The following is a 27,644-nucleotide window of genomic DNA, read 5'->3' as shown; positions in this document are numbered from 1 at the left end:
GACTAGGTTTAGTCATAAGTTAAAGTTTTTGTAACTAGAGAGTGACAAAGTGGCTTGTGGTAAGAGTATCACAAGTTAGTTGAATTGAATTCTTTGTAATTGAGTCATTACAAAGCGGCTTGTAATAGGTGTTTATAAGTTAGTGAAGTTAAAAGCCTACAGGTGTAGGGCGTGGTTTTTGTCCCATTGAGGTGAGATTTTTCCATGTAAAAATCCCGTGTCTTATTTACTTACTGTTTTATTAGCATTCTCAGTACAACCTCATAGAGGACTAGGTACTCTACTGTTTGGTGGACTCATACAAACTAATGCACAAACAAATAGTTAGTGTAAATTAGATAAAGATTAGGGAATTTGCCGATTAAGGTTGAGAAGGATTTGTGAACAATATTTTAGTGTATTCCAACATTACAAGTGTTAAGAAAATTAACATGAAAGGTAATATTGTTAGATTGCATATTTCAAATAGGAAAGGATTTATAAAAGATAAAAACTTAATTAACTTTAAAGTCTTAAATATTGGAAACATTCAAATAAGAAAATATATAATAACAAAAAATTAGTGATTTCAAATTCTTAAATAGAAAAATAATAAAATGACTATTTTGTCTAATGTGAATTCTATTTTAAAAGGGTAAAAAAGATGAACGATATTTCGCTGAGGGCCTTCGTGCTTTTAATATAATATAGATATAGATTGATAAAACAATAAAAATGGATGTTTGTGTAATATCTAATAAAATCACTAGGCAAGCACATGTACAAATTCAAACTTCAGGGGAGGTTTGTGTAATTGTACCAGAACGGAAAAAAGAGAAATAAAACGAAATTATTTGTTATTTTACTTGTCTGTCACTTTCAACTTTCAAGTACAAATGTACTAAGGTGCTCTACATTGTCCATATCAAAGAAAGATTACTCTTCACATAGCTATAAATATGATACCAACCAAAAAACTAAAAATAAATATAATACCAACCAAAAGAGAAAATGAAAAAAATAATTGACCGTTGGATCATAATCCCACGTACACGGCTGACGTTGATTGCTTCGTGCGTGAGCCACACCTCCAAAAAGCATAAATGAAACAATAGAGAATTAAAGAAAGAGCACACAATTTTATCCCAACTTTAATTATTTCATAATAATAAAATTTATTTCCGTATTTTATAACATTAATTGTCATTCATTGTTAAATTCTTACATTATATTACTACCATTTAGGTTGTTTTTTTTTAACGAAACTCCTGTAAAACAATATTTGGCCAAATATTTGAGAAGTTTTGAAATTGTGTTGTTTGATAGATTTGCAACAAAACAAAAATTTGAAACAACACAATCAAAATATGAAAATATTTTTGGTCAAACTCTTTTCACCTTGTCCCAAATGCATTAGTTTTTCTGAAAATGATCGAGTAATGAAATATTTAAGTTCAAATTCTTATTACAACAAAAAAAAAAAGCGATCCCCTATTCAAAATAAAAAAAGTACCTCACCTCACTTTGACCTTTGTCATCGGCAACAATTGATATACTCTTTTTTTTTATAGCTTCAATAGTTCACTACAAATATTTGGACATAATTTAGCAAAGATTAATAAAAAAGATGCTATGCATATTAGTCGAAGTAGAAGTAAATTGATTTAAAAAAGAGTTGTACATGCAAATTGATTTCATAATAAAATAGTCAAAAATACACTATTTTATTTAAAAAATATAGTATGATTTATTATTAAATTCTTTAACTCGTACACCTCTTTTTCCACTCCACTTTCTTTCTCTCTCTTATACTTAGCTCTTCTCACTCCTCTCTCTCAACTCTCATCTCCATTCTTACGCGATCTCTTCTAAAATCACTTTCTCCAATTCGAATTCTGGACGCTTTTTTATCTCTTTATTTCTCTCTCTATCTCTGCCTCTCAGAAAAATCTCGGAGCGGGGACAGAGCGAGTGAGATTTTTCTAGGGTTTCATTTGAGCTAATATCTGAGTTGGATTCAGCAGGCCAAATCTGAAAGCGAGCTGTTTCGTGCTCGATATGTGACAGCTCAGCACTCTACAGGTGAGATTTTCGTGATCTTTGTTTTCAATTTTAGGAACAAATTTCTGACTATTAAACTTGTTAAAAATCTGTACTTTTTTTACTAGTTTAAGTGCATTGTTAGTGTTTTAGATCTGCTTGGAAAAGCTGTGTATTTCGAATTTTTGAGATCATGCTGATTACTGTAACTCAACACTGAGAGATCAGTAGTTGATTTATTTCTAAGAGGAACAAACACTAGTTGCATATTGAAACATTGATTAACTGTGAATAAGTGATAAAAGATATATGTAAAATACACGTGTTATGCATCTATTAGTTTGATGCAAACACCCGTAGATGGCAAGAAATGAAAAAAACAATATTTTTGAGTTGTGATTCTAAAAAGAATTTGGGTACAGGAGATTTCGTCGTAGTTCCTCTCACCAGTTTTGATTGGCGTGAGTGAGTCAAGGGTTCTCTAATATCTGGATACTCATTAATCTTTTCAAATTGTATAAGCATAAAAGGGAGTTATTCCTTCGAATTGGATAATGGGTACTATTTCATGTTCAGGCCATATTGTGTTTAATCGGTTTGCTAGGAAGTTTCTCGTAGTGGAAAATGATTGATTACATGTTGAAGGATCAAGTAAATAAAGAAATGGGGTAGCAATTTCTGTTTTATTATGCATATTATTTATAAGTGAAAGTTAAATTTTTGATACAAAACTATCTGTTTACGCCTATCAATAGGAAGGTGAAACAAGGTTTGATAATGTCACCTTAGTTATGCTTGTCTAAAATCTTAACCACTTGGCCTCTAATTGATTGTCCACGTTCTTTTTGATGAACTGACATAACTATTGGTTACCATGGTTGTATTATGAAGCTGACTGCTTTAGTTGGCTACTTCTATCATCTATAAGTATGTCCTTGGTCCTGTTTAACTTCATGCCTGTTTGTTGGAATATCATTTATGTAATATTTATCTTCAAAAATCTTGATTTGCAAATATATGGCGGGATTGACATATGGATTGTAGCAACGGATTGAGATTCTATTATTCGTAACTAGATCATGCCAGTCTTTTTCTGCTTGCAGGTTTATTGTCTTATACAAGGCTGGATATTTGAAAATAATGTTGTAGTAATTTGTTTGATTTTGCTAATTTATAGCAAAAGGAAATATGCCTTCATGGTGGAAGTCATCATCAAAAGAAGCTAAGAAGAAAGCAACAAAAGAAAGTTTTATTGACACATTGCATCGCAAGTTTAAGAGTCCAGCTGAAATTAAATCTCCCAGTAAATCAGGAGGTTCTCGAAGACATAGCAGTGACACTGCTTCTGAGAAGGGTTCTCTGTCCCAAGCACAATCAAGAGCATCATCGCCTTCCAAACATGTAGCAAGATGTCAAAGCTTTGCTGAAAGGCCTCTGGCCCAACCACTACCACTTCCTGGTCTGCGTCCAGCAAATGTAGGTCGGTCAGACTCTGGAATCAGTGCATCCGCAAAGTCCAGAGTGGAGAAGGGCTCAAAGCCATCCTTGTTTCTGCCTCTCCCCAAGCCTGCATGCATCAGGCACAGACTGGACCCTGCAGATACAGATGGAGAGCTTGTCTTTGCATCTGTTTCAAGCGAGTGCTCTATTGAGAGTGATGATCCTGCTGATTCACGTCAACGTAGTCCACTTGCATCTGATTATGAAACTGGGAGCAGAACTGCTATTGGTAGTCCTTCCAGGTTAGCAAATGTAGAAGGTCATTCAGAGGAAAATTTGGTCATTATCGATTCTTTTCTTTGAAAAGTCATCTCTTTTACCTTTGGCTGGCCTTAATTTCTTTGGCTAGTGTTTTTTCTTGTTAAAAACTTTGGTGCTTTCTTTTGATATGTAATTGTAGTACCCTGATTGACACAATTCTTTTTCTTGTTGGTTTTGAAGTTTGATTGTTAAGGATCAATCTGCGGCTGGACAAATTAGCTTGAAAGAAACAACAGGACCAGTTAGTCTTTCGCCAAGTAAAAATGTTTCCTCTGTATCTCCTAAAAGAAGACCTTTAAGTAGTCATGTGACCAATATACAGGTCCCTCCTCATGGAGCCTTTTGCAGTGCCCCTGATAGTTCTATGTCAAGTCCTTCTAGAAGTCCTATGAGAACTGCTGGAAGTGAGCAAGTTACTAGTTCTACTCTATGGGCAGGAAGGGCTTATCCAGATCTTCCTTCACTTGGATCTGGCCATTGTTCAAGCCCAGGATCTGGTCAGAATTCTGGGCATAATTCAATGGGAGGAGATATGTCAGGACAACTGTTTTGGCAGCCTTGTAGAGGAAGTCCAGAGTACTCACCAATTCCTAGTCCTAGGATGACAAGTCCAGGGCCTAGCTCGAGAATTCACAGTGGCGCCGTCACACCAATTCATCCTAGGGCTGTAGGTGGAGCCTCTGAATTGCAGTCTAGTTGGCCTGATGATGGAAAACTGCAAAGTCACCCTTTGCCTCTTCCTCCTTTGACAATCTCCAACTCTTCGCCCTTTTCACATTCCAATTCAGTTGCAACATCTCCCTCGGTGCCTCGAAGTCCAGGTAGAGCTGAGAACCTTGCTAGCCCTGGCTCTCGTTGGAAAAAGGGGAAATTGCTGGGTAGAGGCACATTTGGACATGTTTATGTTGGTTTTAACAGGTACATTCACTACCATGGCCTTTTGAAGTAAATACAAATCCAACATGTTGACATGTCCAATTCTACTATTGATCGTCTGAAGATTTTGTTTAATACCTGGCCTTGTCTATTCTGCAGTGATAGTGGTGAAATGTGTGCAATGAAGGAGGTTACATTATTTTCAGATGATGCAAAGTCAAAAGAAAGTGCAAAGCAGTTGGCTCAAGTAAGTTATCCAATAGGGAGCAGTCTATTGAAGGTTTAATGTTTGTGGACTGCTTAGAGTTGTTGATTCCCGAGTCATAATATATTTATGTGTTCATGTTTGAGTATGCTCTTATATTCAAGTACTTTGCAGGAGATTGCATTGTTAAGCCGGTTGAGGCATCCAAACATTGTTCAGTACTACGGGACAGAAACGGTGAGCTTCGGACACAGTTTGCAGCCTTATCAATTGAGAGCTTGATATGTTAATTACTGTTAAAGAATTTGGTTCATAATCCTATCACTCCAAAGCTTAGTTGCGAGATTTAAGTAGGGAGCAACTATAAACCTGATCATATGAGAGCCATATACTTTTCCGTCCCATGAATCAATAAAACAAGTGCTAAGTTTCAGAGCAGTGAATAAACCGAAAGGAAAGAACAGACTTTCTCGCGCTCCGAAATTTTATCGTCTTTTTGAGCTGACATTTTTTCTGAATTGTTTACCTCAATCAGGTTGGCGATAAACTGTATATCTACTTGGAATATGTATCGGGCGGGTCCATTTATAAGCTTTTACAAGAATATGGTGCATTTGGAGAAACAGCGATCCGTAGTTATACTCAACAAATCTTATCAGGGCTTGCATATTTACATGCTAAAAACACAGTGCATAGGTAATTATGTTCTTTGGTTGGATCATTTTCGTAAAATCATTCTTTTAGCAGTATTTACCTTTGTACCCTGATTGCCTAACTCTGCATTTTCACAGAGATATTAAAGGAGCAAATATTCTTGTTGATCCAAATGGGCGCATAAAGTTAGCAGACTTTGGAATGGCAAAACATGTAAGTTTACCCATAGACTTCTAAGGAGTTATATGTTAGATGATAGCAATTTGCTGTATGATATAATCAATTAGATGTCATATGGTTTTTTTTATTCAAATCTGCTCTTTGATCTCTAAATTATTGCTGTTGGAATAGACAACATTTTTTCTAATCATCTAGTTTTGTTTCTTGTTTCTGGAGTGATAAATACAGAACTTAATCCATTAAGTCATGCACTGGTGTTATTGTCAATACTGTACCATCAGGGACACTTTTACCCTCTGTAGGTGTGCTCTTCAGGCTGAGCCTCATGTCTTTAATTTTTCAATCGCAAATTTGCAGATTACAGGACAATCATGTCCATTATCATTCAAGGGAAGCCCTTACTGGATGGCCCCCGAGGTGAGGAATGATTTGGGCAGTAATTAAAAATTTTGCATGCGCCTTGGTTGCTTATAGTTTGACTTAAAAGTGCCTCTTTGCTAATGTTTCAGGTTATAAAGAATTCTAGTGGCTGCAACCTTGCTGTTGATATATGGAGTCTTGGATGCACCGTCTTAGAAATGGCTACATCCAAGCCTCCTTTTAGCCAGTACGAAGGGGTGAGTAATTCGGCCTAGAGAACATTAGTTGAGCATTTCACCTTTTTTTCTCTTCTGGAATTTGTCTGGGGATTGAGTTTTGCTATAATTTAATTTGAGATGCAAGTTGTACAACACAATTTATTCCCTTAACCTCTAATATGTGGTGTTTGATGGGCCCAAAGGTTGCTGCTATGTTTAAGATTGGGAATAGTAAAGAACTCCCAGCTATACCAGAACATCTCTCAGATGAAGGAAAAGATTTTGTGAGGAAGTGCTTGCAGCGTGAGCCCCGTCATCGTCCTACTGCTGCTCTACTATTGGAGCATCCTTTTGTGAAAAATGCTGCAACTCTGGAGAAGCCAAATGTTTCTCCTGCATCTTCTGATCCTCCATATGCAGGAATAAATGGCGTAAAATCTCAGGTACACTTCTGTTTATTTTAGTCTTCTTTTCTTCCCATCAATAAGACTTTGGAAGTCCTTTCTCTTTCTTTTCACTTTTCAGAAACAGGAAAGTTGTGATGATGGTACTGGTAAAAGTACACTGGCACATTTATTCTTCTATCAGTAAAATGATCATTAATGTGATGTATTCTGAATCAGCAATTAGTTTTGGCAAAATTAACTGATTGGGTACATGTATCCAATATTCAGGCCTTTATTTTAAATCTATTGACCGCGTATATTGTTAAGGGTTCATTCCTGGTTAAGATTAGTTCAAGCGTCTATATTTGGAGTTCATACAGTAATCAATCTCATATACCGATAATAATTCAGTTATATGAACTTGTCACATAGGACCTAAATAATGGCTAGTTCTTAGAAAAAAGATCGCTTTATTCTGGAAAAGTAGATGATTTAACTGGTATGTAAATATGGTCAAGGTTTATATTGTTGGATGTGCGCTAAATAATCTGTGTAGTAGAGTTTGTAGCTTTTCTCTACAGTTGGCTAGGGGAGGAAACGGGTTCTTACAATATGTTTTCCTTGGGTATCACCAAGTAGTTTCTGTTATCTTTTCTGGAATCATGAACTTTTTTATTCTTTTCCTTTTTCCTTCGGATAGGAATCTTTTAGCAATTGAAGTACGTAAAATTAAAAAGAGAAAGAAAAGGGATTTACTAGACAAGTTAAAAGAGGAACAGTGAGAAATTTTCTACTTGCTGACCAGTTGTATTGCATTCTGTCATGTGGCTAAAAGCTGCTTCTTTTGACGAGAACAAGCTAGGTTCATTTGGATGACCAAATAAACTTAAAATTTTAAGTCCTGTCATTCCCCATCCTTGCTTCTCTTCCCCTGTATTCAAACAAAAGCAGAGAGCTATCTCTGATGTCTGTGCATGTGCTTTCTTAAGCATAAATGTGTTTCATGTTAGAATGCCATCTCTTTTGTCATTGCTTTCCTTGAAGGTAATCGAGATTGGTGAGCCTAGTTCTTGTTAGCTTCTTGGTTCATAACAGAGTAAGAAGCTTCACTCTTAGAAAAAAGAAAGAAAATAGAAGTGAACTTCTACTTTGAAAAAAAAAAATTGACTTGTTTTTAGCTTTTTGATTCATTTGAGAGTAAGTTGCTCACCCTTGAAAGAAGAGAGACACAGAAAGAAAATAGAAGGAAGTGAAACTTTTATGCTTTAAAAAAAATGATAATTGACTTGTGTCGGTTTCCATAAGGAGATCTAGATGGAGGATGCTCATGGTGCAGCATATCCGAAATGATGATGCATATTGATGCTATCGCACCATTAACTGTATTATTAGATGTAAATTGTTATCTCTTTATTCTAGCACCAGTATGAGGGATCATGTCTTCCTTGGAACAAACCGTCTTCCCTTGTCCCATGTTGGAATACCTAAAAGAGAAAGAGAGTAAATCACCCCTAAAGAAAAGGGTGTGCTAACGATTGATAACTACATATTAAGTTCATGATGTCTGATTGCACAAAAAAGTAATTCCAAGTGAAACTTACAGTACATCGAAAACATTATACATCTTCATCTTGGACTTATGTGGCATGGTTTAAACTTACGGGTGTGTTCTTTATGAATCTTAGGGCATTGGACAGGCAAGGAACTCACCTACGTCAGAATCAGAAAGACTTGCAATCCATTCGTCCAGAGTTTCAAAATCTAATTTTCACTGCAGGTTCTTTTCTCTTGATTATTTCAAATTTCTTGAGTTCTCTGATTTTTAATTGAGTCTTTCTGAAGAAAGCAATTGCCATTCAAGTTATAATTCTGAATATAATAGAGAATGAAGGCAGTACTCGTCTTTGTGATTACTGATATTCCTCTTTGATCTCCAGTGATATCCACATTACAAGGAACATATCATGCCCAGTCTCGCCGATTGGTAGCCCTCTTTTACATCCAAGGTCACCTCAACACCTAAATGGGAGGATGTCTCCTTCACCCATATCAAGTCCTATCACCATGTCTGGCTCATCAACACCTCTCTCTGGAGGGACTGGTGCTATCCCATTTCATCACCTTAATCAGTCAGTTTACTTACAGGAGGCAGCACAACTTCCACAGAGTCCTTATATGAATGGGCCTTCGTACTGGGATCCTGATGTTTTACGAGGGACACCGTCAGGATCTCATGCTTTCCGGGAACTGGCATCCTCTCAAAATGATGCTCTTGGAAAGCAGTTTGGGAGGCCTACGACAGGAGAGCTTTTCGATGGGCAGTCGGTGCTGGCCAATCGAGTGTCTCAGCAACTCCTAAGGGATCATGTGAAACTGGTTCCTTCACTAGATCTAAACCCTTGCCCTCCTTTGGAAGGTCGCACAGGTGAAGCATGATATTATATTTGTCAGATACAACATTCGAGGTTGAAAAAAAAAGATACAACATTCACGGGAAACTTCCCAGTTTCATTGTCTACTGGGTTTTCTTGTAAATCTGTTTATCTTAGTAACTTTGAAGGAAGCTGATTTGTGCAATAAGGATCCCGTGGAAGGGTGGGGGTTGGGGACTTGGGAAATAAAATAGCTTATTGAGCAGAACTTTATCCATTGTCGATGTCGTTCAGCTGATCATATTACCTCTGCCCGGCCTCGAGTCTAGTGTTTCAAAGATGAAGCTTACTTCCCAGTGAATCTTTTGGCCTTCTTCACCATAGCATCTCTGGTCACTACAGCTGTTTGTAAAATGTTGAGTGCCTGAGATCAAATTTTATAACCAACCCTGAGCCATGAAAGGAGTCATTTGTTCGTGGAAGCTAGCTTCAAGTGATTCAATGTATAGCTGATCCTTCAACAAGACATTTGTGGTACCAAACATGTATATTTATGCTGTCCCATAGAAGAGAGAGTACAAAAGAAGCAAGCATGCAAATTAAATAGGTTTAGGGCCCTTTATCTCCTCCGCTTTCCCCCTTTTGGGGATGGGGGTTGAGGTTGTTGTACAGTGAACAATGAACTGAAAATATTGCAGATACTGTTGATTAAACAATCTGAGATGACAGCACATTTCTTTTCTATATTTTGTCTTTACGACTGCAGCTGGTGTCTTACTGAGACGGTCAATCTTCAAGTAAGTTTTGATTTAAAAGGCGTTTAGTTCGTGCTCCAATTGTTTGCGGAAGCACAAGTATTGGGGACTGTATCAGTTGCTTGGGGGACTAAATTAGATCCAAATTACAAGATAGCAAAGTCAAAGGACATGGTTACACCATGAAATTAGGCAAGTTACCCGGTTCCCTAAAAAATCCTGAGTACATGTTTCGGTGGAACTGTAACTGCAATCAAGCTTATAATGATAAGAAGCTTGACCTAGAGCTCCTCTTGAAAAAATCGGATATTTGTTTGGCGTAGTAGCCTATGAGTCCCCTCTTCACACAACAGCAAGGTTTAAAAGAGTATGCATTATGTTAGTCAACTAATCTCATGGTAAAATCCCACAACTTTTTTGCCAATTCAGCATCTTTAGCTTGTGGGCTTGTCTCAGCTATCTTGCAGTCCGAATAATATTTGCCACTTACACCTTTAACATCCGGATGCAAAGCCACATAGCATGTTGTTGCAGCCCCCTGAGACCAATTTTCACAGGGCAACATCAGCAAATATAGAATTATATCAACAATCTTATGGAGACAACATTATGTGCCTATGAAACAGTTAAAAGGTGCAGAATGGAACAGCCAAAACTAAAGAAAATATTTTTTGTCTCCAGATCTCTCTTTTGGCTCCTGAAACTTCATTTGTGAAAGCTATTCATACATGTCAAAGCTACACTATAACAGTAGAAATGGAGAAAAGAAAGGACCTGTGGGTACTCCACTTTGAACACAAATGATGACAAACCTCATTTTCTTCTTTTAAGTACTATATACTTACTATTGATAATAGTCAGAAGAAAGGGTTGGTTGCATAATATCTAAAGAACTGTAGGTCTTAATCCAACCAGAGTTTGTTCAAGGAAAAATAATAGCAGACTCTTTGTATCATACTCCATTTGGAAAATAACCCAATGAATCGTGATTTGGAAGTTAAATTCAAGTTCTAACAAACAGGGTAATTTAGACGTCTCATTTCTCTTCTTCTTGCAGTTTAATACAAAAGAATTTAATAGAACTTCCAGTACTCCCATAATTACCTGCTGAACATTTTTCATCACATGCTTACCAAGGATATTAACAACGCCTGCATCACATCGAAAAGGGACAATGGCTTAAAAAAGAGTAAAACGTGAATAAGAACCATGTAGAAAGGGTACTAGTCACAAGACCAAAGAACATATCCATTAGTCCAAGTTTTCAAAGATTAATGAACATACCAACCTGCAGTATATTTAATTCATAAAATTCATTTCTACTATTGGTTACTCAGAGTACAGAACCCGAAATATAACATGGAAGAAAGATCTGAGAGAGAATCTTTCGGTAATTTCAAAATGCCCTCAAAGAGCATTGTGAGCGCTAATGAAATAGATGAAAGATAAATAAGCTCGCAGCCATATAAAGCTTATAATTTAGACCAAAGGCAGTGACCTGATCATATTGTTCCAGAAAATGCAAGTAACAGGTTCACAAACTTTAGTAAAGAACAAGACATAAGCAACACATGTAAGAAACGAGCCACTGAGAAGATCCACTATGGACGGGCTCCAAAAACGGATTTGGCTCATTAGATGCTTACCTAGCTAATATCATCTGGCTAGTGTCATTCACTCTCAGCACCACCGAGTTTAACTTAAATCCTCGCCTATGAAGTCATGAAGCAATAGAGATAGACAGAATACATGACTCAAAAGTCAAAGAGATTACCACTGATAATGCTGTGCTGACGGAAAAGGTCAGTGGCAATGGCTCCTGGGTGAAGAGAATTCGCTGTAATCTCCACGCCCCCTTCCTTTTCAAGGAAATGACCACATTATTGTTCTTAAAGGAAATGGCCACATTATTATTCTTAAAATGGATAAAAAGCTTATCTTCTACTTATACCTGTTACCAGACAAGCAGAGTACCAAAAGGTTCTTTAAGCCTAACAATGCTAGTTAAAGAGAGAATTCAATCTAACTACTTCAACGTCTAATCAGAAAAGAAGAGAGGATACTTATGCCAATATCTATTCAGGGACTATGGGCTTTAATATATTTTTAAGATAAAAATTGTAACTCAAAAGTGTTACAATGCAATATCACAGGGACTGCAATGGATGATGTTTTCGTGAGAACATTTTTAGCACATGCTGAAATTTAAAGGCGTGCTTTAAGTACTTGTTTAGCAGAAAGCGCAAAGCCAAAAGCCTCCTACCATCATGCCATGCCACTTTGTGAAGGAGATTTCAGTCATCATGGTAAATCCATTCAAAAACTACTAGGTCTAGTGTCAGTCTCAAATTTGACATTTTTATATGAAATGCCTTTACAATGATCTGGTGGAATATTTTTACCAAATGTATAAGAAAAGTCCATCTTCAAACACATTAAACTGTTTACTAGGTTAGTGTGTACCTTCAGACGTCTAGCAAGTTCATTAGCATGTAGCACATTGGCAAGCTTTGACTGACCATATGCAGACAGCCCATTATACCTGAGGATCATTCGTCCGCATAAGACAAAATCCTGGTCTCAACTTTTCTAGACATAAGCATAGTTCATCTATTTTTGAAAACAACATAATATGTACTCCTTATGACTGCAAATGATTGATCAACTCCTTTGACTAAAATATTTTTGTCCTCCATCACCGAGAATTTTTATCCAAATAATTTAAATTTGTGTAGGGAATAAACATTTTGCAGTAGTCATTGGAAATGACTACTTCCCCGGACCCCGCGCATAGCGGGAGCTTAGTGCACTGGCTGCCCTTTAGTCATAGGAAATGGCATCCCTATGATGTTTCTTCATTCAAATGTGGTCGGTGACAACACAATAAGGAAATCAGGGCCAGTTTCTAACAGATGCTCAGTCCCTATGAGAGAAAGATTGGGAGAAATGGCAAAAATAAATTTCTATCACTTCAATTCTTACAGATACTCTAATCCAACTAATCAAAATTTTGGGGAGAAAATTAAAGACTCAACAATTAAAGAATTAGCACATGCAAGATATGTCAGACTATAGCATGTTCACCCTAATTGATCATTGATTTTGTCAAACCGAATCCCTTCATGGTACGAAAATTTGTGGCGTCGTGAGGAGACATTAACAATCCTCCCTTCTTTTCTGCTCTGATTAACCGTTCTTTTCATGGTCTCCAGCAATAAATTTGTCAAAAGAAAGTGGCCTGCAAATAAATATACCCGTGAAATCACCTTCAAGAGTGATGAAATTTGAACTTAGTATCACCAAAAATATAATGTAAATACAAGATGTCATTATGTTATGCAGAAATCTACGAATACAGAACCATGCCAAGTGAAGGAGTATGACATTAAAACAATTAGCATTCAACACTACAAATGCCCACTAGGGTGCCTGCCTTAAATGATATTAAACTAGAAAGATGTCATAAAGTTATGCAAAAATCTAAGAACACACAACATCGCAAACTAAGGACATGAGCACGACAAGGGAGTAATAATGTAAACATAAAACGAGTGAATTTTCGCTGTAAAGACCAGGTGATCATCCAAACTTAAGCAAACCAAGAATTGGCCATCACAGACAGTCTAACAAGCAGGACGTATATTATTAGACGATAGACACTTAGCCAAAACACTTGACCTCATCACTCTAGTGTTAAGGCCCAAAGACTGGAGATTCATGTTACCCTATATTAACCATATTGCCACCATAGAAAATACCCAGTCTTTCTATTCTCATTTTCCTTGACTAGTTCATTTCAGTGTTTAGTAGGAAATGTGTTGCATCTTACCAACATGGTTTGTTGCAAATTGCAGCTCAATCTTATCCTTGGAAAGTGTGAATGGGGTTGCCATGATACCTGCATTGTTACTTTGCCACAGCATTTCAATGATCTAGTTATTTCCGTGCTCAAAAGTCTGTCTATAAGCAAGTTAAAGCACAAGTACTCATGAATAGGAATGCAAGTTTTTTTCACCCTGATGGTGGTGGGAGGAGGGTTTAACAAGACAATATCATCTGAATCTTATTTACCAGCACACTGAACTTCGCTATATCAGCAACCAAATATGGATGGCCTTGGATTCAATCTGTCACCCTTTTTAATTGTATAAAGTTAAAAGGAATATGCAGCCATAATTACTTGAACTATGGTGCTTTCTCGAGCGAAGAAATAATAATCAGGGGTTGTTTTGATACGGTTGAGAATTGATCTTTGAATTTAGCATGACTGGTTACTTTAAGCTTCTAATTTTCAAAAATTGACCCATTAATTTTGTGAATTTCCTAGTAAATTCACATTACTTGGTAATATAAATTGCTAACCTTTAGAAACTGCATGTTGATTTTGTATTGTCTGAGTCGATTGATTGGAAAATGAAACGGTGATCTCCGTTTATATTAAAACATTGAAACATAAAACTTATCTTATGTACTGCAGAGAAGAAAAACGCCTGAGATTAACCAAATAAGTCCCATATGTCACATTCAAATATGGAATCTTCTTTTGATGAAGATTGACTCACCTATTCCATTTAGTGATAAAGTCTAGTGATTTTGTAGGAGTGGCAAACGTGCGGGTCGGGTTGGATATGGTTCGGGTCGAAAATGGGTAATGAAAAAACGGATCAATTATCCAACCCGACCCATATTTAATACGGATAAAAAACGGGTTAACCGGCGGATAATATGGGTTACCCATATTATCCATGACTTCTTGTATATGATCACTTTTGGGAGAATTTTTAGTCTTCCTAACTTGAGAAATCCCCAATTTGAGGCTTTACAAATGTAAAAGTTAGACCCATTGGTTATCCATTTGGTTACTCCTTGGTTATCCATTTTCTAAATGGATAAAATGGTTCTTATCCATATTTGACCCGTTTTTAAAAAGTTCATTATCCAACCCATTTTTTAGTGGATAATATGGGTGGTTAACTGTTTTCTTTGAACCATTTTGCCACTCCTATGATTTTGACTTAAAACTTGTATAGAATATAATTTGGGGCTTAGTGTATTAAGTAATCTCATTTCTACATTTATTAATCATTCAAGACATTCTATTTCAACTGTTAGATTAGGTTACCAAAGCATGCGGTGTTTGAAAACTAACACATAACAATGGTTAGCTTCCCTTGATGTTCTTTTTAACTTCTTACTTTTCTCCTGCTTCTGTATTTACATACATACATCTATACTTATATGCCCCGGCCACCACACCTTTAATGAGAACTTAGGGAAGAAATGCGCATAAGACTCACAGCAGATATACAGGATTCTGTTTTTTGGAGACATTAAATGAGGCACGGTGCTTTAACCTTCTCAATATCAGTAGTTAACATACTTCTATCTTTACGAATTACTACGTCTCTTAGTTGAAACTAATGAAGCGGTCATAAGTATGTTAGTTCTCATGAAGTACGGCTAACACAGTTTACTAAATTCAAATCAAGAAAAGAAAGCACAACTAGGAATACTTGAAATTGCTCTGCTATGCATTTACGTCGGAGAGTATAGAAAGTAGCTAAAACAAGAGAAATCTACACTTATCCATTTCCATCTTACATAAGCAGGTTTAGAGGAAGGCCTAAGGAATTGTAATTTGATGCAAAATTCCTCACTGATGCAAGTGAACTGAGATCCAACTCCATGGCATCAATTTTAGCTTCTGGAACATCTCTAATGATTGCCTCTTTAACTTGTTTACCAGCAGAGATATTCCTGACCCCCATTATTACATGCACACCCCGCAATGCAAGAACACGTGCAGTTTCAGCACCGATTCCACTTGATGCTCCTGTCAACCGCAACAGAAATAAAAACATGTACTTTGATAGCAAGTATCCACAAAGATAAAGAGAGAATTTAGAGAGATTATTACTACTTTTCAAATACTACAACGACAACAACAACTGCAGCTCAACTCCGAACTAGTTGGGGTTAGCTTATGAAGCCTCTATGCACATTCTTCTCTACTGGGGTTTGTTTCATTCCAAATACACTACATATGAAATTCATGCAAATTACAGTGTTTTAGGTTTCTTCCTTTTTTTTTTGTGTGTGCGCGTGTGGGTTTGGGGGGGGGGGGTTATACAATTGAGGTAGTGTTGGACGTTTGATTATGTTTCAAACGAATTTAAATGTTAAGAGGGAGGATCAACTATGATTCAAGTCGTGTTTAAGCAGATTAGACATATATGAATGCAAGGTGCCTGTAGATTTGAGGAAAAACAAACAATCTATTAATCCTGCAAATTTTATGCACCCTAAGTTAGTTTCAATAACTTAATTTCTGACTCAACAACAAAATTAGAAACCAGAAGTGAACTACGCAAAATCTATTTAAACACTAAACCAAGAAACTTCTGTTGGCAGGTAGAATTTTCGTAGGAATACTATGCTCACAACTCAGTTTGGAAAAATTGAAAGGGAGAGTTAGTTACCAGTAACAATGGCAGTAAGAGCAGAGGCATCAATTCCATAAGTTACTTCCTCAGCTGTTGAATTTGCAGAGAACCCAGAAGCACCCTTTTTGCTTAGAAACCACATAGAATATTCTTCTTCCTCTTTCTGAAAGGTATACAACACTCAGCAAACTGTAATAACAGAAGCTATCCTCTTTTCTTTTTCTTGGATTTTTCTCTAGCCAACTTTTGGGCAGGTGCGGATTTACATTTATAATTTTTAGACTACCAAGTAATTTAATGATTAATATTTGTTGTAACACTAGACAGTTACACTCAATTATTTTTTAAAAATAAAATGATTATTAATATTTTTGTATATTAATAACAACAACAATAAACACCGATGGTCTATCGAAAACAATATTTTTACCTTCGCAAAATTAGAAATAAAGTATGTGTACATTCGATCCTTCCAAACCTACTTGTAGAATTCTCAATAACAATATTTTAAGTAATTGGATATTGTAGAGATTGGACACATCCATTTTGCATAAATTCGAAATGTGATGTACAAAGAATATGAAAATAGAAATGCATGGACGGTCCTAGAGGAACAATGGTTTAAGAAGGATATTTTGAGATTATTTTTTTGCACAATAAGGTTTATAACTTCATTATCCATGACCTTGATGTCAACCTTTAGGCCGCTAGATCCGAACGAAATAACCTTTCGATCGAGGTTGACTAGCTTAAGGAAGAGCTTTAGTGTTGAGCGGTTTCCCTCATTGTTGAAAAAACATATTCTATGTACAACATGAGGAGAAAAACTTTGGAAGAGGCCAAAGCGGGCTTCATAGACTTTGATGCAAAGATCGCCAAGGCTCGTGAGCTGGAGTCAACTGCCTAAAGGGGTCTCCCGGTCCGACCTGATGCGACTGACTCTTCTGGTTCCAGTTCTGAGTTCTCGGGAACTGAAGAAGAACCTAAAGGGGATGATGGTGAAGGTCAAGACCTCTATCCAGCAGCAGATCCACCTACTTTTCCTGGGTGCGCATATGTTTCTTTTCCCCCGGATTCCGGGGATGCAGTAGTTTAGCTTTATGTTTTCTTTCCTTTTTGTCTTTTACTTCATACTTTGTACTTGTGTACACTTTTAATCAGCCGTAGTTTCCCTGCATAAGACAACACCTTTGAAATCCAGCTTGTAACTCTGCCTATCAACTTGTCAATGAGAGGCTTGCATTGGATTATGGACAACCTTTTGTGCTAAGAGGAACTCCTAGATATCTTATAAGAAGTTTCCCCTTTATGAATCCTAGATGGTCAAGAATTTCAAGCTGTAGAGTCTGGTTGACTCCACCAAAATACACATTGCTTTTATCCATATTTTCCTCTAGACCTGAAGCCCTTGAGAACATCTTGAAGCATGCATACAAAGCTTTGACTGAAGCTATATCACCTCTGAAGAACAATAGAAGATCATCTACAAACCCCAGTTGTACTATGTTCAACGTTGCACGTTTTGGATGGTATCTGAACTCCTTGTTATCCTTCAACCCTTTTAGAACTCTTGTGAAGTATTCCATGGCAAGTACAAATAAGAAGGGAGACATAGGGTCTCCCTGTCTTAGCCCCTTTTTTTTTTTGCTGGGAATGGCTTAGTAGGATTACCATTAATGAGAATAGAATAGGATATTGTTGTCACACATTTCATGACCCATTGAATGAATATCTCAGGAAAATTTAGTTGCATTAGAATTTGTCCTAGAAAGCACCACTCCAAAGAGTCATAAGCCTTCCTCATATCAATCTTCATACATCATCTTGGTGAAATAGACTTTCTGTTATACCCTTTAACCAGTTCATGACTTGGTATGATATTATCTGATATCACTCTGCTGGGTACAAAGGCTGACTAGCAATCATCCACCAAATAATCCATTACCTCTTGTAGTCCGCTAGTGATAATTTTGGATATAACCTTGTAAATGGTGGTGCAACAAGATATTGGTCTGAACTCAGATACTTTTGAAGGATTTTGCACCTTTGGGATCAACGTTGTTGCAGTACAATTAATAGGCTTATATAGCTTGGAAGTTTTGAAGAACTTGAACAAACTTTACTAGCTTCTCCCATATATTTTTTCATACCTTCTTAAAGAACAGTGTATTATAACCATCACACCTTAGGGCTTTAGAGTCATCTATACTTTGCAAAGCCTGGAAGACATGTTCTTTTGAAACAAGTGCTATTAGCTTCAACTGTTAGCTTTTTGTGAGCACATTTTCCCTCTTCAAAACCTCAAGTTTTATAGCTGGAATTACCTCTGCTGCTGATCCCAGGAGCTGCTTATAGAATTGAGTTATCTCATGTTGCACCTCCTCCTGAGTTTGAGTATATATTCCTATCTGAGTGAGCAGCCCAGTAATCTTCTTTTGAGTATTTCTATTCTTGATACTTTCATGGAAGAAAGCTGAGTTTGAATCACCTAGAATTAATTTCTTGACTTCTGCTTGAGGATACTTTCCTCTATCATCACCCATTTCTCCAGATTAGCTTTCAAATATTTTTTTAGAGCTCTTTAATTCCTCTGCGTGATCAGGTGTTATGAATTTCCATTTGTACTTGTTGAATTTTTTCCCTAGTAGCTTGAATCTTTTCATGTATTCTATGTACTCTCAACATTTAACTTCTTCAAGCCTTGTTTCAACAACTTCAACTTCTTCCAAATTCTTTGCACTGCATGTTAACTTCCTAGGTTTCATTAACTAGACTTGGAAAATCTTTATGATCTGCTAGGTTATTGAAGAATTTGAAAGGTCTTAGTGGTGGTTGTTGGTCTTGTTCAAAGTATAAGCATATTGGAGTATGATCAGAGAAGAAAAGGATCATGAAGTACCACCTCTAACTGTCATATCAATCATCCATCTAGCATTTACTAAAGCTCTATCTATTCTTCTAAGTACATGGCTATTCGTCCAAGTAAATTCTCTGCCCACTGTTTTAAGCTTTATCATTCATGTGTCTTGCAAAAAAGTTGAGAAGTCCTAATTTCTGCCTCCATAACTGAGTTGCCATTATATCTATCCTCAAAATTTAGTATAGCATTGTAATCTCCCATGGCAATCCAAGGTCCATCTAACACATTATATAAATGTGTCATCTCTTTGCACATGGTCTTTTTATGGTCAATAGTATGAAGACCATATATTGTTGACATCCAGAACTCTTTGTTTACCTGGTGGATAAGAACCTTCCTAGTGATCAGCTGTGCTGAGTAAAATCCAGTACTCTAGGGTCCCACAGAATCCATAGTCTCCCTCTGTTACTTGCTGCATAGTTATCAGTCCACTTCCAATTCCTAGTAATTTTTTGAATAATCTTCCATGTGTGTGCTCAATTATTGCTATCAAAGCTACTTTATTCTCCCTAATATAAAGCTTTATTTCTCTATGTTTATAGAATTTATTCAAGCCTCTAACGTTTCATGTCGTTCGTCTCTTGCATCACTTCCCTGCTATTTATACCACTGGTACCTATCTGATTTACTGGTGCCAGCATTTGAGAGCTCGAAGGAGCAAGAATGTTGAACCCATTAGTTGTGCTCACCCCTTGGTTCCTTTCCACAGTCTTGGCCCCTTTGGAGACAAACTTATTTTTGACAGTCTTCCACCCTTCTTCCTCTGTAGGAATATCTGGACCTTTTGAGAGACTTTGTTGCTGTGTAGTTTCATTTCTCTTCAGCTTCACACCCTGTACTTGGGTTGGTGGTACAACAGCCTTAAGTATACCCTGGTATCTTTATATTCTCCATCCTTATGTCCTAACTATTGCGGAAGCCAAATGTATATAGTGTGAATGAGTCACAACTACTATACCAAAAATTATGGCAACCACTAAATAATAAATAAGACAATAATATAACAATAAAAGGAACACCAGAATTTACGAGGTTCGGCCAATTTTGCCTACTTCCTCGGACACAACCGATATTTTATTCCACTCCAAAAATACAAGTGAAATAATACTAAAGAGAGAAGATACAAATGCCTTAAGAAGATAAGAAGGCAAATGAGAGGTGTGTTTAAATCATAAATATTAGACCTTCTTTTATAGGGTGAAGTACCAACCAAAATTGGTACTTCACCGATGTGGGACTTTGGCACTCAACAAATCTCCACCTTGGCAAAATTTCACATCTTCAATTTTCTCTCAATAACAAATTTTGGTTGTATCTGCATCTTCAATCTTTAGTTTTCAACAATATTGATCAAATCCAAACAATGTTGAAACTTGACCGCAGTCACTACCTTTGTCAGCATATCAGCATGATTCTCCGTAGTATGAATTTTCTTCACCATGACTCCACCTTCTTCTATGATTTCTCGTACGAAATAATACCGAACATCAATGTGCTTCGTCCTTGCATAATAAACTTGGTTCTTCGCTAATTGAATAACACTTTGACTATCACAAAAAATTGTGATACTTTTTTGTTCAACACCAAAATCTTTTAGCAACCCTTGAAGCCAAATTGCCTCCTTCACAGCCTCTGTAAGAGCCATGTACTCTGCCTCTGTTGTAGACAAAGCAACTGTTGACTGCAAAGTAGACTTCTAACTAACTGGTGCCTTTGCAAAAGTAAACACATAACCAGTAGTTGATCTTCGTTTGTCCAGATCACCCGCAAAATCTGAGTCACAATATCCAACTACAGATTGATTGCCTTCCTGCTCAAAAACTAACCCAACATCTACAATATTATGAATATACCGTAGAATCCACTTTACAGCTTGCCAATGCTCCTTTCCTGGATTATGCATATATCTGCTAATAACTCCAACAACTTGTGAAATGTCAGGTCTCGTACAGACCATTGCATACATCAAGCTACCAATAACATTTGCGTATGGTACCCTTGACATATACTCCTGTTCAGCTTCATCTTTTGGCGACATAGTAGCACTTAGCTTAAAATGGGGAGCAAGTGGAGTATTAACTGGCTTAGTCTTTTCATCTAAGACAAAACGTTATAGTACTCTTTTAAATATTCTTTCTGAGATAAATAGAGTTTCTTTGAACGTCTATCTCTTATTATCTCCATGCCAAGAATTTTCTTTGCCTCACCCAGATCCTTCATCTCGAACTCCTTCTTCAGTTGAATCTTCAACTTATCAATTTCTTCCGAATTCTTGGAAGCTATCAACATATCATCAACATATAGGAGAAGATATACAAAGGAACCATCTTTAAGCTTGTGCAAATACACACAATGATTGTATTTGCTTCTCTTGTACCCTTGCCGCAACATAAACTTGTCAAATCGCTTGTACCATTGTCTAGAAGATTGTTTCAATCCGTACAATGATTTTTCAAGTTTGCATACCATATTTTCTTTTCCAGCAACTTTGAATCCTTCTGGCTGAGTCATGTAGATTTCCTCCTCCAAGCTTCCATGTAAAAACGTAGTTTTTACATCCATCTGAACTAGTTCCAAATCCAACTGTGCTACCAAAGTCAACACAATTCTAATAAAGGAATGTTTTACAACTGGAGAAAACACTTCATTGTAATCAATTCCCTCTTTTTGAGCATATCCTTTGGCCACCAATCTTGCTTTGTAGCGAACATATTCATAGTTAGGAAATCCTTCTTTATTTGCAAATACCCATTTGCACCCAATTGCTTTCTTTCCCTTCGGGAGATTGGCCAATCTCCATGTATGATTCTGATGAAGAGATTGTATTTCATCATTCATGGAAATCCTCCACTTATCTTCTTTTGAACTTTGGACTGCGTCTTTATAAGTGGTAGGAACATCATCAGCTACAGTTGAGGCGGTACAAGCAACCATCTCTATAAGACGAACATATTTTGTTATTGTCCTTTTTGGCCTGCTAGTTGCTATTGATTCAAGTTGTTATTGAGGTTCCTGAGTTGGAATCTCACTCTCTACTGGCTCTTCTTCCAGAGGACAATTCATTTGTTTCCTCCTCTGCTTCTTGTGTAGGAAAAATAAATTTTCCCTCAAACTCCACCTGCTTAGAAGCACCCTCATTTTGTTTGGTATCTTCTGTTACCTTATTTACCATAGCAGATTCATCAAAGGTAACATCCCTGCTGAATATTACTTTCTTTGTCATAGGACACCATAAGCGGTATCCTTTGACTCCAGAAGTAATCCCCATAAAAATAGCCTTCTTTGCCCTTGGATCCAATTTTGACTCTGTCACATGATAATATGCAGTTGAGCCAAATACATGCAAAGAGTCATAATCTATAGTAGGCTTTCCATACCATTTTCCAAATGGTGTCTTGCCATCAATAACAGTAGATGGTAGACGATTAATGAGGTGGCATGCATATGTAACTGCCCCAGCCCAAAATTCTTTGCCCAAGCCAGCATTGAACAACATACACCGTACCTTCTCCAACAAGGTCTGGTTCATACGTTCTGCCACTCCATTCTGTTGTGGTGTATGTCTGACAGTGAAGTGTCAGACGATGCCATCATTTTCACAGACCTTATTAAAATGATCATTTTTGTATTCACCTCCATTGTCTGTGTGAATACACTTGATCCTCCTGTCTGTTTGATTCTCCACCATCATTTTCCATTTGAGAAAAATTCCCAACACTTCATCTTTGCTCTTCATTGTATACACCCACACTCTTCGGGAAAAATCATCAACAAAGGTTACAAAATAGTGCTTCCCACCCAATGAAGGTGTTTTGGAAGGACCCCAAGCATCAGAGTGTACATAATCCAAAATGCCTTTAGTATTATGGATCGCCGTACCAAATTTAACCCTTGTCTGTTTCCCTTTGACACAATGCTCGCAAAACTCCAAGTTGCAAGCCTTTACTCCTTTTAACAATCCTTAATCTGATAAAGATTTCAAGGATTTTCCTCCAGCATGTCCCAAGCGCATGTGCCATAGCCTGGTTGCTTCTGCCTCTTTTTCGTCATTGGATGTTACTGTCGTTGTCCCAATAACTGTACTACTGCGATAACGGTACATGTTATTGTTCTTCCGATTGGCCTTCATTACCACTAGTACACCGGAGCATACTCTCATTACTCCATTTTCTGTAATGATTTTGAACCCTTTTGATTCTAGGGCTCCCACAGAGATGAGATTTTTCTTCAAACCTGGTACATATCGAACATCTGTTAATATTCTGATTATTCTATCATGGTTCTTTAATCATATTGAACCAATTCCATATGAGGTAAGAGGGCTGTTATCCGCTATGTGGACGACTCCATATTCTCCTTCTTGAAAATCCACGAACCAGTCCCTGTTGGGACACATATGATAGCTACAAGCCGAGTCCATCAACCATATGTCTGATAATGTTGATGGATCTATTGTAACTAATGAGAAGTCTAAATCATCACCATCAGCTATATTTGAATCCATAATGGCCTTTCCATTATTATGTTTGGCCTTATTCTTCAACTTTGGACAGTCTTTCTTCCAGTGCCCCTTTTCTCGACAAAAAGCACATTCATCTTTGCTGGGTCTAGATCTTGACTTGGATCTTCATTTATTTGTCCTCATTTGATTTTAAGGACGACCCCTCACAACCAATGCTTCTCCTTCTCCGCCCTTCTGTTTTTCTCCCTTTCTTTGTTCATAGCTGTACAAAGCCGAACAAACTTCTCTAAGAGAAATTTTGTCATTCCTATGGAGTAGAGTAGTTTCAAGGTGCTCGTACTCATCAGGAAGTGACCCCAACAACATTAAGGCCAAGTCACCATCATCAAAAGTTGCATCGATATTTTGCAAATCTGTGACCAACTTATTGAAACTAGTGATATGTTCATTCATCGTGGTACCAGGAACATAGGTGAAGCGAAACAGTCTCTTCTTCATGTATAATTTATTTTGACTGTTTTTCTTCAAAAATTTATCCTCCAGTGCTTTCCATAATTTACTTGTAGAAGTTTCCTTTGTGTATGGATATTTCTGCTCTCTAGCAAGGTAGGATCGAATGGTACCGCAAGCAACACGATTGATAATTCTGCAATCTTCTTCTCCAATAACATCTGGTCTCTTTTTTTCAATAGCAAGATCTAGCCCTTGTTGAAAAAGGACATCTAGAACCTCGCCTTGACACATCCCAAAATGTCTTGACCCGTCAAAAATTTCTACCGCAAATTTTGCATTTGACACAATTCTTGTCATAAGCAAAGATGCCAATGATGACGTATTGTTGACACTTGATGTAGATTTTTCTTGTTTATTGTCTCCCATCTTTGACACAAATATTATTTAATAGCTGACGACACAAATCAAGATTATTTCCTTTCTGGTGTAGAAGATCAGACTAAGCTGCAACCACAGAGCATACTCAGACAGAACCTTGACTCAGTTACCAAGATAAATCTTTTCTGATGTGGAAGATCAGACTATGCTACAACCACATAGCATACTTAGACAGTACCTTGTCTTTGATACCAATTATTGCGGAAGCCAAATGTATATAGTGTGAATGAGTCACATCTACTATACCAAAAATTATGGTAGCCACTAAATAATAAATAAGACAACAATACAACAATAAAAGGAACACCAGAATTTACGAGGTTCGGCCAATTTTGCCTACTTCCTTAGACACAACCAATATTTTATTCCACTCCAAAAATACAAGTGAAATAATACTAAAGAGAGAAGATACAAATTCCTTAAGAAGATAAGAAGGCAAATGAGAGGTGTGTTTAAATCCTAAACATTACGCCTTCTTTTATAGGGTGAAGTACCAACCAAAATTGGTACTTCACCGATGTGGAACTTTGGCACTCAACACTAACTTCCTCCAAAATTGTTGAGGCTTCTGATACCTCCCCTTCTGTTGTTTAGGCATAGCTTCCTTCTGTGGTTCCTGGCACACACGCCCCAATTGCAAGCACTTGTTACAATACATAGGCATTCAATCCTACCACACTTCTCGTTCGAATTCCCTTTCATTAGGATCTTCCCCCATTAACTGTTTGGGAAGTGGCCTTGTGATGTCTCTTATGCTGTTATTAAAGAAACGTTTGCTTTAACAGGTTCATTTCTTTTCCTTAACTTAACATGTATTACTAGGAATCAAGCTTCAAAAGAGCTATTAAGAGTTAGAGGTTGAATTTGCAGTGATAGTGTGTGTCAATTGATTTCTCTTGGTGGAGTATATATGTCTTTATGGCTGTTGTTTCTCTTCCAATTTCCTTTAGTGAAATTTCTGTTTTATGTGTTAAGTGATATTTGTTAGGTGTTTGGTTTAATTTTCTTACCATATTTGGTTTTCCTATTTGTTGAAGGAAAGGGCAATATAATTACCTTAATTGGGTTTTTCTTTTTGTAGAAGAACATTATAACTCTCCTATACTTAGCTAGTCCTTTTTCTTATAGAAAAATATTTGGACTTCTATAAATTGAGGATCCTTCCTTCTCATTCAGGAGCATCCACAATGTAGCCATATGGGGTTTGAGAGTCGTGTTTAGGGGAAAAACTTTACGGGACAAGTGTTAGTGAGTCACTTGTATTTTCCTCTTCGTGAGGTTGTTCGCTCAATATTTTTGTACTCTTTTTATATAGTTGATTGCTCATTTCCGTGGTGGACGTAGGTTAGTTGACCGAACCACGTTAAATGTTTGTGTCTTTTTGGTATATTTCTCTTTGTTGCATGATTTATCGTCGCTCAAGGTTTACTTTTCTAGCTTCCGCATGACACCTGATTTTCCAATCCCAACAAGTGGTACCAGAGCGAGGTTCAAGACAGGTTTATCTTGGCGGGTTCAGTACTAGCCGCAATATATTTGACGATAATCGTGATTTTTTCTGAGGAATTTGACTGGTGTGCTACGCACGTTGAGACAAACTTTGTGGTGGAGATTTGGAGATGCGACCTGTTGAAGGCTATGTGAAGAAGGTGGTTCAAGTTTATTTTGTCAGAAAATTCCGGTCAAGGGGGAGAATTGTTAGGTGTTTGCCATGATTTCTTACCATATTTGGTTTTCCTATTTGTTGAAGGAAAGAGCAATATAATTACCTTAATTGGGTTTTCCTTTTTGTAGAAGGAAATTATAATTCTCCTATACTTGGCTAGTCCTTTTTCTTGTAGAAAAATGTTTGAACTTCTATAAATTGAGGATCCTTCCTTCTCATTCAGGAGCATCCACAATGTAGCCATATGGGGTTTGAGAGTTATGTTTAGGGAGAGAACTTTATGGGACAAGTGTTAGTGAGTCACTTGTATTTTCCTCTTCGTGAGGTTGTTCTCTTGATATTTTTGTACTCTTTTTTTATAGAGTGAATTGCTCATCTCCGCGGTGGATGTAGGTCAGTTGACCGAACCATGTTAAATGTTTGTGTCTTTTTTGGTATATTTCTCTTTGTTGCATGATTTATCGTCGTTCAAGGTTTACTTTGCTAGCTTCCGCATGACACCTGCCTTTTTCGGTCCTAACAAGGTTAAAGTATTTGAATTTCTACTTTATGTAGAATTTGCATTCGATTGCAAAAGCATTTAGTAGATAAAATAACATGAGTAACTACTTTCAGTCGTTTGCTTCTAACGTGAAAGTGTGTGGTGTTCATTGTCACGTTTTCTTATTTTCTATGTTGTTAAAATTGACAATTAGTTGATCTTCTGCTACTAGAGATACTAGAATAGATCCTAAAAGCCATAAGTTATTTTGGTATTTGAAAGGATTTGAATATCTCCATTTTAATCTATGATGTCGACTATCAAAACATCAAGAACAAGTTTCTTGATTCGTCGGTTGGTTGATTCAGCTTCTGTGCTTTGGAGTTTAGCATGCGATAATTATCTGTCTCAGTTTGCCAACATGAAGTTTAAAGCATGAATGTCTTATCTTGTTGCAATTGTGTGATAACTCAAAATTAGATTAGCGAGTTTTTTATTGTTTGAAATGATATTATAATATCCATATTTTATAATTATTGTAAGAAAAATGAGTAGATAATATTGACTAAGAATAAGAAGGAAAGAAGAACAACTTATCAAAAATACTGTGTTGTGGCAAGCCACTGCCTTGAAAGCGATTTCGACCTGACTAGGTGCAAATCGTTAAGGCCGGTCGCTCCCCGAGGTTCCACAGCACCTCCAAACACGTGTACTCGTGGCTGGAAGTTTAGAATTTGCACAAAACAGTTGCCCAGAAAGAAGAGAAGCTGAAGGTATTTTCTGTAGTTGTTACAGAAATTAAAGAATATTGTAGGAAGAAAAGTAATGATTAGCAAGATGGATTCTTGGTTAAGATTTTTTATTTTATTATGACCGCTAATCCATAACCTATTTATAGGTAATTAAGGAGGTTGCATGTACGACAAGTGTCGAGAGTCGTTTGACACTTGTCCCATTATATTAGTCCACTTGGCTCCAATATTGACAAGTGTATC

General features: G+C 36.9%; 2 protein-coding genes across 5 annotated transcripts; one reads left to right on the top strand and one right to left on the bottom strand.

The window, feature by feature from the left end:
- The first annotated feature begins 1,760 nt into the window (after window positions 1-1,760).
- Window positions 1,761-9,775, top strand: LOC104210721 (mitogen-activated protein kinase kinase kinase YODA-like). Of its 2 annotated transcripts, none has more exons than XM_009759682.2 (12): window positions 1,761-2,061; window positions 3,197-3,761; window positions 3,961-4,698; window positions 4,816-4,903; window positions 5,036-5,098; window positions 5,397-5,557; window positions 5,653-5,728; window positions 6,053-6,112; window positions 6,205-6,312; window positions 6,477-6,716; window positions 8,345-8,436; window positions 8,597-9,775. In XM_009759682.2, exons 2-12 carry the CDS (start codon window positions 3,208-3,210, stop codon window positions 9,093-9,095), a joined length of 2,679 nt encoding a protein of 892 aa, XP_009757984.1. In that variant the 5' UTR covers window positions 1,761-2,061; window positions 3,197-3,207; the 3' UTR covers window positions 9,096-9,775. The 2 variants fall into 2 exon arrangements, with proteins under 2 accessions (XP_009757984.1, XP_009757985.1); XM_009759683.2 differs by having other exon boundaries at window positions 3,123-3,761.
- A 34-nt stretch (window positions 9,776-9,809) lies between these two features.
- On the bottom strand, window positions 9,810-27,412 carry LOC104210723 (short-chain dehydrogenase TIC 32, chloroplastic-like). 3 transcript variants are annotated; one of them, XM_070171036.1, is made up of 9 exons: window positions 27,295-27,412; window positions 16,266-16,392; window positions 15,388-15,619; window positions 13,616-13,695; window positions 12,871-13,024; window positions 12,250-12,328; window positions 11,561-11,645; window positions 10,891-10,937; window positions 9,810-10,324 (listed from the first exon to the last, which is right to left on the bottom strand). In XM_070171036.1, exons 2-9 carry the CDS (start codon window positions 16,369-16,371, stop codon window positions 10,166-10,168), a joined length of 942 nt encoding a protein of 313 aa, XP_070027137.1. In that variant the 5' UTR covers window positions 16,372-16,392; window positions 27,295-27,412; the 3' UTR covers window positions 9,810-10,165. The 3 variants fall into 3 exon arrangements, with proteins under 3 accessions (XP_070027137.1, XP_070027136.1, XP_009757987.1); XM_070171035.1 differs by lacking the exon at window positions 27,295-27,412 and adding an exon at window positions 27,243-27,263; XM_009759685.2 differs by lacking the exon at window positions 27,295-27,412 and having other exon boundaries at window positions 16,266-16,470.
- Between the last annotated feature and the right edge of the window lie 232 nt (window positions 27,413-27,644).

Source organism: Nicotiana sylvestris, chromosome 3 (genome assembly GCF_000393655.2).
Source record: "Nicotiana sylvestris chromosome 3, ASM39365v2, whole genome shotgun sequence".
Lineage (NCBI taxonomy): Eukaryota > Viridiplantae > Streptophyta > Magnoliopsida > Solanales > Solanaceae > Nicotiana > Nicotiana sylvestris.
Note: the sequence above shows the minus strand (reverse complement) of the source record. Positions and strands in the feature narration are given on the sequence as shown.